Below are 14,203 nucleotides of genomic sequence, written 5' to 3'. Positions count from 1 at the left end.
CTTTACAAGTGCTATTGCAGTGCATGCTGGGAACTGTAGTGATACAGAGCAACATTGTTTCATAAAGCCTAAAGCAATGCTTACACATGTTCAAATTACTCCTTCATGAAATTTGAAAAGAAGCATGGAACACTAAATGTTTTAGATTTAAATACCTAATTGTATGTTTCATGTGTTCTGTTTTGCATAATATTTTAGGCATTTTCTTTAAATTGCATTTAACATTCTAACATTCAGCCATAGATTTTCTATAAGTTGAACTCACAAACTACAAAAGATCCACAATACAATGCAGTTTTATTCTTTCCAGTTCTTCTAAAGCTTAGGTCTAAAGTCTAATGCCAGGAGAAGGGTTGGTTAGCAACACGACTGAAGTCTTTCACCATGAAGTCACAATAGAAGCGCTGGGGGAAGTGAGCATGGTGTGTGTTTTCATGTCAAGCAAAAGACAGAACTGAAGAGCAGGGAATGGGGACACACTGGCCCTTAATATATGCAGCACTATTGTGTGGAGTCAATGCACCATGCTAAAATGGGGCAAGGGAGGGTGAAAAACAGTGGAAAGACAGGAGAAAGAAGACAAGGAGGGAAGCACAAGCAATAGTGAGGTCATGAAGATATGAGGATATGTGTCTCATGGACATCCATCTTAGCAGGTTGCAGGCATGTTTCTGTCTCTTACTTGGCTTAGAAGCACCTCCAGACATATTCACAAAAACGAGAGTCTTCAAAACCTGCTATTCAGCTACTGTTTTTCAAAAGACTGCACGAAATGTGGTGAGGAAACAAAATGCTGACAGCATATTTGTCTGAGACTAAAAACCACACCATGTGCATTTCTGATTGCTGATTGGAGTTTGGATCTGTCAAATGGTAAAACGCACCAAAATACAAGCTGAAAAAACCTAGACTGAGACCACAAAAGGAAAGAAGCCAGCAGAGGTAAGAATAATATGTTTTTATACCTCTTTTGTGTTAACATATAATGTGTATTGATATACGAACTGTAAAAAATAATTCATGGTTGCATTATGACAAAAATAATTTCATCAGGATTTAAAAACACTGAGCAGGTGGTGTGTAGCCACATCCAATCATAATATATAGTTTTCCAATGAATGATGTTAATTCTGCATTGAAATGAAAAGACAATTGTTATTTAAAAAAAACAATGGCTTTGATAAAACAATGCCTGCCACACAATCTTGATCACAATCTATATATCTAAAAATCTTGAAAATATATACAGTAGGCCTGCCATTTAAAAGCTTAACAGTAAAATGAACTAAAATTGAAAAAATTACTTTATTTATTTAAAAAGGCAAAAAAATATGTTTGTGTATATTTATGTTTGCCACTCTGAATAGGCAAAGAGAGTGACATGTGTATGATATAACAGCTCACCACATCCTGTAGATGTAAACAGATTGATTTAGCCTTATAAAAGCCTTGTCTCACCACATGTAACCCTTTGCAGGTGTGATGCATCTTTATATAACAGTTCAGGTGTTTTAACCAGTGTGGAGTGATGTGTGAAGGAATGAGCTCCTGGACTTTAACCCACCAGTGTGCCCTGCTGCTGTTCATCCACTTTATGCCAATATGTCTAGCCTTTCTTCCCAACTTCTGGTCACGTGTATTAACGTTGTCATGGGATTCATATACACACCAGTATATGACAGAACAAGCTATACTGAACATCACAATGGAAACTCTGAGCGGAATGAAACAGCATCAACATGATGTAGATAACGAGGAACTGGTAGGTATTATGGGGATGAAGAATTCCAGTTGTTGTTTTTTTACGCCTGAATGCAATTAATTCTCCCTGGTAAAAAAAAAAAAACAGCATATGCTAGTTAGGTAGTTTTGATGCTGGGATGCTGGTTAGGTATGTTTTGATGCTGGTTTAAGCTGGTTCTTAGCTGGTTTATGCCAAGGACTAGCATAAACCAGCTAAGGGCCGGCATAAACCAGCAAAAGGACCAGCATAAACCAGCAAAAGGACCAGCATAAACCAGCAAAGGACCAGCATAAACCAGCAAAAGGACCAGAATAAACCAGCAAATGACCAGAATAAACCAGTAAAGGACCAGAATAAACCACCAAAGGGGCCAGCATAAACCAGCAAAGGACCAGCATAAACCAGCAAATGACCAGTATAAACCAGCTAAGGACCAGCATAAACCAGCAAAGGACCAGCATAAACCAGCAAAAGGACCAGCATAAACCAGCAAAAGGACCATCATAAACCAGCAAAGGACCAGCATAAACCAGCAAAAGGACCAGCATAAACCAGCAAAAGGACCAGCATAAACCAGAAAAAGGACCAGCATAAACCAGCAAAAGGGCGAGCATAAACCAGCAAAGGACCAGCATAAACCAGCTAAGGACCAGCATAAACCAGCTAAGGACCAGAATAAACCAGCAAAGGACCAACATAAACCAGCTAAGGACCAGCATAAACCAGCAAAGGGCCAGCATAAACCAGCAAATGACCAGTATAAACCAGCTAAGGACCATCATAAATCAGCAAAAGGATCAGCATAAACCAGCAAAGGACCAGCATAAACCAGCAAAGGACCAGCATAAACCAGCAAAGGACCAACATAAACCAGCTAAGGACCAGCATAAACCAGCAAAGGGCCAGCATAAACCAGCAAATGACCAGTATAAACCAGCTAAGGACCATCATAAATCAGCAAAAGGATCAGCATAAACCAGCAAAGGACCAGCATAAACCAGAAAAAGGACCAGCATAAACCAGCAAAAGGGCGAGCATAAACCAGCAAAGGGCCAGCATAAACCAGCAAAGGACCAGCATAAACCAGCAAAGGACCAGAATAAACCAGCAAAGGACCAACATAAACCAGCTAAGGACCAGCATAAACCAGCAAAGGGCCAGCATAAACCAGCAAAGGACCAGCATAAACCAGCAAAGGACCAGCATAAACCAGCAAAGGACCAGCATAAACCAGCAAAGGACCAGAATAAACCAGCAAAGGACCATCATAAATCAGCAAAAGGATCAGCATAAACCAGCAAAGGACCAGCATAAACCAGCAAAGGACCAGCATAAACCAGCAAAGGACCAGCATAAACCAGCAAAGGACCAGAATAAACCAGCAAAGGACCAACATAAACCAGCTAAGGACCAGCATAAACCAGCAAAGGGCCAGCATAAACCAGCAAATGACCAGTATAAACCAGCTAAGGACCATCATAAATCAGCAAAAGGATCAGCATAAACCAGCAAAGGACCAGCATAAACCAGCAAAGGACCAGCATAAACCAGCAAAGGACCAGCATAAACCAGCAAATGACCAGTATAAACCAGCTAAGGATCAGCATAAATCAACAAAAGGACCATCATAAACCAGCAAAGGACCAGCATAAACCAGCATAAACCAGCAAATGACCAGTATAAACCAGCTAAGGACCAGCATAAACCAGCTAAGGACCAGAATAAACCAGCAAAGGACCAGCATAAACCAGCAAAGGACCAGCATAAACCAGGAAAGGACCAGCATAAACCAGGAAAGGACCAGCATAAACCAGCAAAGTACCAGCAAATGACCAGCATAAACCAACAAATGACCAGCATAAACCAGCAAAGGACCAGCAAATGACCAGCATAAACCAGCAAAAGGACCAGCATAAACCAGCTAAGGACCATCATAAACCAGCTAAGGACCATCATAAACCAGCAAAGGACCAGCATAAACCAGCAAAGGACCAGCATAAACCAGCAAATGACCAGTATAAACCAGCTAAGGATCAGCATAAATCAACAAAAGGACCATCATAAACCAGCAAAGGACCAGCATAAACCAGCAAAGGACCAGCATAAACCAGCAAAGGACCAGCATAAACCAGCAAATGACCAGTATAAACCAGCTAAGGATCAGCATAAATCAACAAAAGGACCATCATAAACCAGCAAAGGACCAGCATAAACCAGCAAAGGACCAGCATAAACCAGCAAATGACCAGTATAAACCAGCTAAGGACCAGCATAAACCAGCTAAGGACCAGAATAAACCAGCAAAGGACCAGCATAAACCAGCAAAGGACCAGCATAAACCAGGAAAGGACCAGCATAAACCAGGAAAGGACCAGCATAAACCAGCAAAGGCCCAGCAAAGGACCAGCAAATGACCAGCATAAACCAGCAAAGTACCAGCAAATGACCAGCATAAACCAGCAAAGGACCAGCATAAACCAGCAAATGACCAGTATAAACCAGCTAAGGATCAGCATAGATCAACAAAAGGACCATCATAAACCAGCAAAGGACCAGCATAAACCAGCAAAGGACCAGCATAAACCAGCAAAGGACCAGCATAAACCAGCAAATGACCAGTATAAACCAGCTAAGGATCAGCATAAATCAACAAAAGGACCATCATAAACCAGCAAAGGACCAGCATAAACCAGCAAAGGACCAGCATAAACCAGCAAATGACCAGTATAAACCAGCTAAGGACCAGCATAAACCAGCTAAGGACCAGAATAAACCAGCAAAGGACCAGCATAAACCAGCAAAGGACCAGCATAAACCAGGAAAGGACCAGCATAAACCAGGAAAGGACCAGCATAAACCAGCAAAGGCCCAGCAAAGTACCAGCAAATGACCAGCATAAACCAGCAAATGACCAGCATAAACCAGCAAAGGACCAGCATAAACCAGCAAAGGACCAGAATAAACCAGCAAAGGACCAACATAAACCAGCTAAGGACCAGCATAAACCAGCAAAGGGCCAGCATAAACCAGCAAAGGACCAGCATAAACCAGCAAAGGACCAGCATAAACCAGCAAAGGACCAGCATAAACCAGCAAAGGACCAGAATAAACCAGCAAAGGACCATCATAAATCAGCAAAAGGATCAGCATAAACCAGCAAAGGACCAGCATAAACCAGCAAAGGACCAGCATAAACCAGCAAAGGACCAGCATAAACCAGCAAAGGACCAGAATAAACCAGCAAAGGACCAACATAAACCAGCTAAGGACCAGCATAAACCAGCAAAGGGCCAGCATAAACCAGCAAATGACCAGTATAAACCAGCTAAGGACCATCATAAATCAGCAAAAGGATCAGCATAAACCAGCAAAGGACCAGCATAAACCAGCAAAGGACCAGCATAAACCAGCAAAGGACCAGCATAAACCAGCAAATGACCAGTATAAACCAGCTAAGGATCAGCATAAATCAACAAAAGGACCATCATAAACCAGCAAAGGACCAGCATAAACCAGCATAAACCAGCAAATGACCAGTATAAACCAGCTAAGGACCAGCATAAACCAGCTAAGGACCAGAATAAACCAGCAAAGGACCAGCATAAACCAGCAAAGGACCAGCATAAACCAGGAAAGGACCAGCATAAACCAGGAAAGGACCAGCATAAACCAGCAAAGTACCAGCAAATGACCAGCATAAACCAACAAATGACCAGCATAAACCAGCAAAGGACCAGCAAATGACCAGCATAAACCAGCAAAAGGACCAGCATAAACCAGCTAAGGACCATCATAAACCAGCTAAGGACCATCATAAACCAGCAAAGGACCAGCATAAACCAGCAAAGGACCAGCATAAACCAGCAAATGACCAGTATAAACCAGCTAAGGATCAGCATAAATCAACAAAAGGACCATCATAAACCAGCAAAGGACCAGCATAAACCAGCAAAGGACCAGCATAAACCAGCAAAGGACCAGCATAAACCAGCAAATGACCAGTATAAACCAGCTAAGGATCAGCATAAATCAACAAAAGGACCATCATAAACCAGCAAAGGACCAGCATAAACCAGCAAAGGACCAGCATAAACCAGCAAATGACCAGTATAAACCAGCTAAGGACCAGCATAAACCAGCTAAGGACCAGAATAAACCAGCAAAGGACCAGCATAAACCAGCAAAGGACCAGCATAAACCAGGAAAGGACCAGCATAAACCAGGAAAGGACCAGCATAAACCAGCAAAGGCCCAGCAAAGGACCAGCAAATGACCAGCATAAACCAGCAAAGTACCAGCAAATGACCAGCATAAACCAGCAAAGGACCAGCATAAACCAGCAAATGACCAGTATAAACCAGCTAAGGATCAGCATAGATCAACAAAAGGACCATCATAAACCAGCAAAGGACCAGCATAAACCAGCAAAGGACCAGCATAAACCAGCAAAGGACCAGCATAAACCAGCAAATGACCAGTATAAACCAGCTAAGGATCAGCATAAATCAACAAAAGGACCATCATAAACCAGCAAAGGACCAGCATAAACCAGCAAAGGACCAGCATAAACCAGCAAATGACCAGTATAAACCAGCTAAGGACCAGCATAAACCAGCTAAGGACCAGAATAAACCAGCAAAGGACCAGCATAAACCAGCAAAGGACCAGCATAAACCAGGAAAGGACCAGCATAAACCAGGAAAGGACCAGCATAAACCAGCAAAGGCCCAGCAAAGTACCAGCAAATGACCAGCATAAACCAGCAAATGACCAGCATAAACCAGCAAAGGACCAGCAAATGACCAGCATAAACCAGCAAATGACCAGCAAATGACCAGCATAAACCAGCAAATGACCAGCATAAACCAGCAAATGACCAGCATAAACCAGCAAAGGACCAGCAAATGACCAGCATAAACCAGCAAATGACCAGCATAAACCAGCAAAGGACCAGCAAATGACCAGCATAAACCAGCAAAGGACCAGCAAATGACCAGCATAAACCAGCAAATGACCAGCATAAACCAGCAAAGGACCAGCAAATGACCAGCATAAACCAGCAAAAGGACCAGCATAAACCAGCAAAGGACCAGTAAAGGACCAGCATAAACCAGCAAATGACCAGCATAAACCAGCAAAGGACCAGCAAATGACCAGCATAAACCAGCAAAGGACCAGCATAAACCAGCAAATGACCACCATAAACCAGCAAAGGACCAGCATAAACCAGGAAAGGACCAGCATAAACCAGGAAAGGACCAGCATAAACCAGCAAAGGACCAGCAAATGACCAGCATAAACCAGCAAATGACCAGCAAATGACCAGCAAATGACCAGCATAAACCAGCAAATGACCAGCAAATGACCAGCAAAGGACCAGCAAATGACCAGCATAAACCAGCAAAGGACCAGCAAATGACCAGCATAAACCAGCAAAAGGACCAGCATAAACCAGCAAATGACCAGCATAAACCAGCAAAGGACCAGCAAATGACCAGCATAAACCAGCAAAGGACCAGCATAAACCAGCAAATGACCACCATAAACCAGCAAAGGACCAGCATAAACCAGCAAAGGACCAGCATAAACCAGCAAAGGACCAGCATAAACCAGGAAAGGACCAGCATAAACCAGCAAATGACCAGCATAAACCAGCAAAGGACCATCTTAAACCAGCATCAAAACCTACCTAACCAGCATCCCAGCATCAAAACCTACCTAAGCAGCAAATGCTGTTTTTTTTTTTCAACAGAGCTAGTAATACTTTTGAGCTACGCAGTAATGATTTGAAGATATAGCCTCACTGATTTGTTTGTTACAGTATACTGGCCTTGGTCGAGGGTTTTGGCATGCTGTGGGTGAGGTAGCAAGTGCTAACGCAGCCATGGACTTCTTAAGCTCCACATGCTCTGATCCAGTCTACCACTTTGACTCTGAGAGAGTGGAAGGAGCCACCCAGATGCTGCGAGAGTTTTGGGGCCAGACGATACTGCTGACCAAGGCTAAAGAGTACCAGGGGGCCAGACATATCCTGGGTCAGCTTTTCCATTCATTACAGGTTAGATAACACATTATATTTATCATTCTGCCAGCATTATATTTATTAGTCTGCCGATATTACTCGGTTTGTAATATTATATTACAGTCGCATTGCATCGGCCATTAGACTTTTGTAGCATTGTAGTTTTATTGTATATGAACAGAATATTGTTAGCAATACAAAATAAGCAAGCTGTGTGCATATGTTTGTATGTAGGACTTTTACAGTCACAGCAACTGGGTGGAGATGGGTCAGCAAGAAGTGTACCTCCACCTTCTGCACCCAGAAGAGCCTTCGGTTCCTGTGGCCTCAGGTAAGTCGCTCGCAAAGTGTTTTGCATTATGTCATTAACCACTCAAGTTCACCATATTTTGTTTGTTGTTTCTATTGTTTTCAGCGGACACCCCGACCTGTGCAGAGTGCTACAGATTTAGCTGTTACAGCAATCTACTGGAGAAAATGATTAGTCAGACAGAACCACTACTGACTACTGGCTATTTCAGCACTTACCCTGCCAAACCAACAGGTATATCCATCATCATGTAACTTAAGCCCAGGACACACTAAGCCAACGGTTGGCCGTCAGTAGCGTGACCAATTGGCAATAGATCTGTTACGGAACATATATGTGATTTAGCGTGACACATGTGAGAAAGATACAGTTTCTGCTGTTATGCTATGTAAATACTGATTACATCTATTGTCATATGCGCTGATTTAAGTTTTTGAGTGTATCTGCAAGCGAGAGAAGAGATTTGTGCTTGCATTTTAATGCATCCCCGAATTACAATAATGTGCCCTAGACATTTGACATTAAAATAACGCCAAAGAAACCGCCTCAAACGAACTATTAAAATAAGAAAAGCAAGTCGCGTCTGAAAGCTGCAGCGATTTTTAAAATTGATTAATATTAATGGAGAATCCTATATTGTTTTTCCATGTGCACTCGGCCATTTCCATCGGTGGTGCTAGATCACTTGATGAGGTCTGCAAATCCTTTGCACCGAAACTTGTCGGTGAGAAAGAAAACTCCAATTGACCATATGCACGAATTACTTCCTTGTTTACTCAAGCCAGCTAAGTCATTTCCGGTCAACTGTACTGTGCCGTAATATGAGCGCACTTTGTTCGTTTTCTCTACATAATCCATTCACAATCAAAGAAAAGTGCTGTTTGTCTAAGAGGACCAAACGTCCATTTACACCGTTTCAAGAATGACAAATGCCAGTTTAAAAAAATACGCGAGTAAATCGGCTAAATATGCGCGAGTCATTGCTATGATTGACAGTAATAACCGGACCAAACAAATGACAAGCTGATGTCAAAAAAAGATCTTAAATGATTCAGACTAATTTCACAGTAACAAAACTACAGCAGTAGCAAGTCTGTGTTGGTTAAATATAGGCTATTAAATAGTTTTTACAGTTCAAGATAAAACTTAAAAGATGTAGTTATTAAATTTTATAAAATATTTCAAATTCATATTGATTCATATTGAGTGCATTATTTAATTATTATACCATCAATATTTAATGTATTTGTAGTGAACTATATATTAGTATTTAAATAATTCATCTTTATTGGCTGTTTGTGTGTGAGCTTAATGACTTTCTGCACTTGCTATACTATATATATATATATATATATATATATATATATATATATATATATATATATATATATATATATATATTATATAAGTACTACAATTTATTATACTAGTAATTTTATAATAAATCGAAAAGCAAGACGTCTTGAAAAATATATAGGGATTTTAAAAGTCAGCTTCACATAAATAATCCTCTGCTGCCATCTATTGGTTATATGGGTAATTCCATAAATAGACGTTGTTTTCCGTGAAAAGTCATTTTTTTCCGATGCCGTTTTTATGAATGAAAAGTGAGTCCTTGAAGTACATTTTATTTCACAGCTGTAGAGTTAGAAAATAAAAAAGGCTTAAAATATTGCAAGATTTTAAAAATGTGTTCATGACTATGAAGGCAAATTAGTGATTATCAAGAATACGATTAAGATGTCCTTGAAGAGAAGTATCGCTATAGTTAACGTTATCTTAAACACGTTATGATAGTGTTTAGCTGTCAACATTTAAATGTACAACTATGGAGATACAGAGAGTACGGGATTGCCAGGCTCCGCATTTAAATTATATGTTGTTAAATAATATGAATCTGAATGTTCATGCCGCGAACATTGTTTATAATGTTGCAATTATAATTTTTCTCAGTTTCTGATAAGAACGAGGCAGTAGAGGAGTCTCAATAGTGTCCACCTAATATATAGCACATAGAAAATGAGCTTCAGCGGAAGTTTACGAGCTGGCTTATCTTTATGCGGAAGTTCTAAAGAACGCTCCCTGCATGGTCAATTGGCTATTCAGCTTAGCGAATGAGCACACAAGAAGAAAATGGAACTGACAAAAGCAAATTAATGACAGAGTAAAGAAGGAACTTTTCCCGGTTGGCCGGCCGAAGGATTTACACAGATATTTGTCAGTGAGCACAAGATTGCAGCAAATCCTCCAGTCTATTTTTGTCATCTCTCTTTACTTTCGACCCGTGATCAGTCACATGTAAAGGTCATTGCACACTGAGTCCGATTTTCGTATGCGTTTTTTTTTTACGTGCAAAAATCTTGGACGAAAATTTCGTACTCATGTGTCTAATGACATTAACTCCAGCAGTTCGTGTTGGATGCAGGGTTGCCAAGTCTGCGTTTTCCCCACAGAATTGGTCTACTTTTAAACTGTTGCCATGGATTGATTTCCCCCAGTTATTTAAAGCAGGGGTTTTCAAACCTGTCCTGGAGCCTCCCCTGCCCTGCACATTTTGTATGTCTCCCTTATTAGGCACACCCAATTCAGGTCTTGCAGTCTCTACTAATGAGCTGATGATTTGAATCAGGTGTATTAGATGAGAGAGACAAGCAAAATGTGCAGGGCAGGGGAGGCTCCAGGACAGGTTTGAAAACCCCTGATTTAAAGGTTTTAAATATTGCAGAAATTAAATTTCAATAAAATGCCTGTATTTAAATATTTTGCGTTCTACCTATGATAAAACAGTGCTGGATATTAGGTTTTGTGAAGGCTACTGGTAGGAAGCCTTTGAGCTGTGCTTATGATCAATGTAAACAACTGTAAAATGTGTATTTTAGATATGGAAATGAAGTATATAAGTTTTGATATTTGGGACATGGTCAGTGCGCTATTTTAGGTTGTTCTTGACTGGCAATTGGGCTAGTTATGTCAAATAGACCTGGTAACCCTGTTGTCATATTCTTTCAGTTTAGAATTGTAGCTTACATTTTCCAACTGCAGTAAATTATTTTTATTTCTATAAAAATACAAAATGACAGTGAAGGTGCTGCAGCGGTGGTCGAGTAATTTAATCAGCAATCAGCACAGAACCAAAGACAGTGTAACACCAACTACCCCGAATGGAAAAAATGTGCACTTAAATAATACTTACTCTGTTTTCACACAGTAATTTTATTAATATACTAAAAATTATTTAGTACTTCTTAAGATAATAGTGTATAGTGTACTATAGTGTACTAATCTATAGTGTACTAAATTTTGAGACAATAATTTTTTGAACTAAAATATGCTTTTACATCTCTTTAAAATAATAACCCAGCCCACCTTGAATATCCCTCAGGCCACCCTTCAGCTCATATCTGGAGCCGGGCCTGGTTCCTTACAAAATTATTGAAAGTGCTGTGGGTTTTTTCCAGTGGTTGAATGGCTTGTTGTATAGATAGATAGATAGATAGATAGATAGATAGATAGATAGATAGATAGATAGATAGATAGATAGATAGATAGATAGATACTTTATTGACCCCAAGGGGAAATTCATCCAGCTATCTATAGTTCCTTTCCCCAAATGTATACAAATGTTATATTTCAGCTTCTGTTTATTAATGAAAAACCCATAAAAGCTTTAAACCTACACTTTATTGTCAATAATGTGCATTTGTCTAGTGCCATCTAGTGGTCAGGGTTCATATATCCGGTAAGTCCTTCCAAAATGCATAGGCACAAAGAAACAAAAAGAAACATAACATAATCTGGGTCTTCATCCAGATAAAAAAAAAAAAAAGATTTAGTATTATTTTAAGGGGGGTCGGGGGGCCGGTGCGGTCAGAATTTTCCCGGTGGATTTTAGTGCCCCACTCCGCCCCTGATTAGTAATGAGTGCGTCTGGTGTAAACAAGTCCTACACAGTCCTAGCTCTTTAGGTTTCCCTGTTTGAATGCTGAATACAGACTACTGTCACCTGCTAGTGTGGTAGTGTTATGTTCTCTAATGCAAGCAAAGTTGGCAGTCATCTGTAGCATTAGAAATTGTGACATTATTTTGCGACAATTAAGGACATTTTCCTTCTAAAATCTCATTACTGTAATGTTATGAGATTTATTTGTTTGTTTGTAACGACGATAATGCTAATTAGGGTGTAGTGCTTTTTTTTGCTGGAATAATTTTCATGCAGAAATTTAGCCATTACAAAAACTACTAAGATGAAAAATACTTAACAATTAGCATTAAGGTAATTGGAGGAAAGTCATTAAAATAGTGCCACTATGCAAAATGTCCCACAAATACCTAGTTCTGCCATGAAACTCTAGATGATGCAGGCTGACAGGTTTATAACGTAACTGATAATATCACAGTTATACTGATTGGTTCATGTTGCGTACGCAACCAATGAGCTTGCAGCTATTTAAATGGCTGGGAGCATTCACTTGGGCATTTCACAATGCACTTTCAGAGTTCCTTTGAAACCCTCCACCTTCCCCAGTTCCACCTGTATAGATCTGCTCTGGGTTATGTCATGCTGTTTGCGCGGCAGCAGTATGTCTTAAAAACTCACAGCACCGTATCACCATATGCTTTAGCAGTTGCAAGTTCTGTACTTGCTTGCAGCATCAGCAGCAGCAATAATCCACAACTACAGCAATAACCAACAGCAGCAGCAGCGTAGCAGATCTATTCCGCCAAGACCAAATACATTAACACTGTCATATCCATTACCATGCTAAACTTTTCAGAGAGTTGTCAGGACAGAAATTATCTTAATTTATTTTACTTTTACTATATTTACTTTTAAAAATAACTTCTTATTATTTCAACTTTGGGGTGAAATATAACCTGCAAATGTTTTGTGCAGATTTCATGAGATTCACCCATTTATATGTTAAGTTTGAAGAACCTTACCTCCTAAACTAATAAAGGTAATCTGAGTTATGATCCCTTCTGATGATTTAGTAAGCTACTTATGAGAAAAGCAACATGTATTGACTTGTTGTTTAAAGGGAAATGCAGTCACGGTGGGATTCTGGACAGTAGTCGTCACCAGGGAGCTGAGGGAGGAATCAACAAGGACAGTACATCACCGTTGTTCTCCCCTCATCACTACCTCCATAAAGAAGCTGCCCATCTGGCTACCACAGCAACCCTCAGAGTGCTCCAAGACCTCCGCGATGCAGTGGGGCCCAAAAGCTTCCTCAGGTCAGAAGTCAATTTAATTTAACATAAATCTTGCTTACAGTGGAATTCCTGTTTTACTTTAGACACAATAGGCCTTATTTATAAAGTGTGCATATGCACAGATTTCATCTTAGAGTGTGTGTGTGTGTGTGTGTGTGTGTGTGTGTGTGTGTGTGTGTGTGTGTGTGTGTGTGCGCTTAAATCCACAACACTTACATTTACAACAACTGCCTTTGACGTGGAAAAGTGCTTAGTGTCACTTTAGGGTCTGAGCAAATGTCCACACCTTTTCTTTTTGGAGTACTGCATGTTTTTGAAAATGTTACCTGTTCTTGCAGCTTGCCTGTTCTAAATTAAAGGATTTGGATGATGACTGGTGATCTTTTATATGTTAATAACATTAATTAGGAGTCGTTTACAAGGCAGAGAGCTAAAACCAAGTTTCACACATATGCTTATTTGAGAGCTGATCGTAAGAGTAAATTTAGAATGGTTTCCGCGTAGCATTTTATAAATGAGGCCCCTTGTGTGACACCTTTTGTTAATATTCAGTGCAAAAGATTGCCATTTATTTGCAGTTTTTTCCTTCCTGTTTTCAGTTTGATTGAAAAAGATTTAGGTGGGCTTGTTATTTGCTAATTCAGCAATTGAAATCAGCCAATGATGCAAAATACAGAATTGATGTAGTCTGTGAAAACCTGTAGGCTCTTCAGTGTCCAGCAGCCCCCAGCACTGGTCTTCGTCATGGACACCACTGGCAGCATGTTTGAGGAGATCACAGCTGCCCGACTCCGAGCTCTCTCCATCATACAGGCCCGTGAAAAGAGCCAACGCACTAGTCTGCCTGGCACCTTCATTCTGGTGCCTTTTCATGACCCTGGTTAGAGTGACATCTCATGCCTATTACACTGTT

At 40.3% G+C, this 14,203-nt stretch overlaps 1 protein-coding gene across 1 annotated transcript in view; it reads left to right on the top strand.

Annotated features, from left to right (window-relative positions):
* The first annotated feature begins 671 nt into the window (after positions 1 to 671).
* Positions 672 to 14,203, top strand: part of LOC141346190 (uncharacterized) — a 20,070-nt gene continuing 6,538 nt past the window's right edge. Inside the window, exons 1-7 of the mRNA XM_073851099.1 lie at positions 672 to 942; positions 1,478 to 1,762; positions 7,566 to 7,802; positions 8,001 to 8,097; positions 8,182 to 8,310; positions 13,116 to 13,311; positions 13,995 to 14,170. Coding sequence (XP_073707200.1) covers positions 1,529 to 1,762; positions 7,566 to 7,802; positions 8,001 to 8,097; positions 8,182 to 8,310; positions 13,116 to 13,311; positions 13,995 to 14,170 — 1,069 coding nt within the window. The 5' untranslated portion in view covers positions 672 to 942; positions 1,478 to 1,528. The remainder of the gene's footprint in view (positions 943 to 1,477; positions 1,763 to 7,565; positions 7,803 to 8,000; positions 8,098 to 8,181; positions 8,311 to 13,115; positions 13,312 to 13,994; positions 14,171 to 14,203) is intronic.

This window comes from Garra rufa, chromosome 11 (genome assembly GCF_049309525.1).
Source record: "Garra rufa chromosome 11, GarRuf1.0, whole genome shotgun sequence".
In the NCBI taxonomy this organism is placed as follows: domain Eukaryota; kingdom Metazoa; phylum Chordata; class Actinopteri; order Cypriniformes; family Cyprinidae; genus Garra; species Garra rufa.
This window is presented reverse-complemented; position numbering and strand designations above follow the sequence as displayed.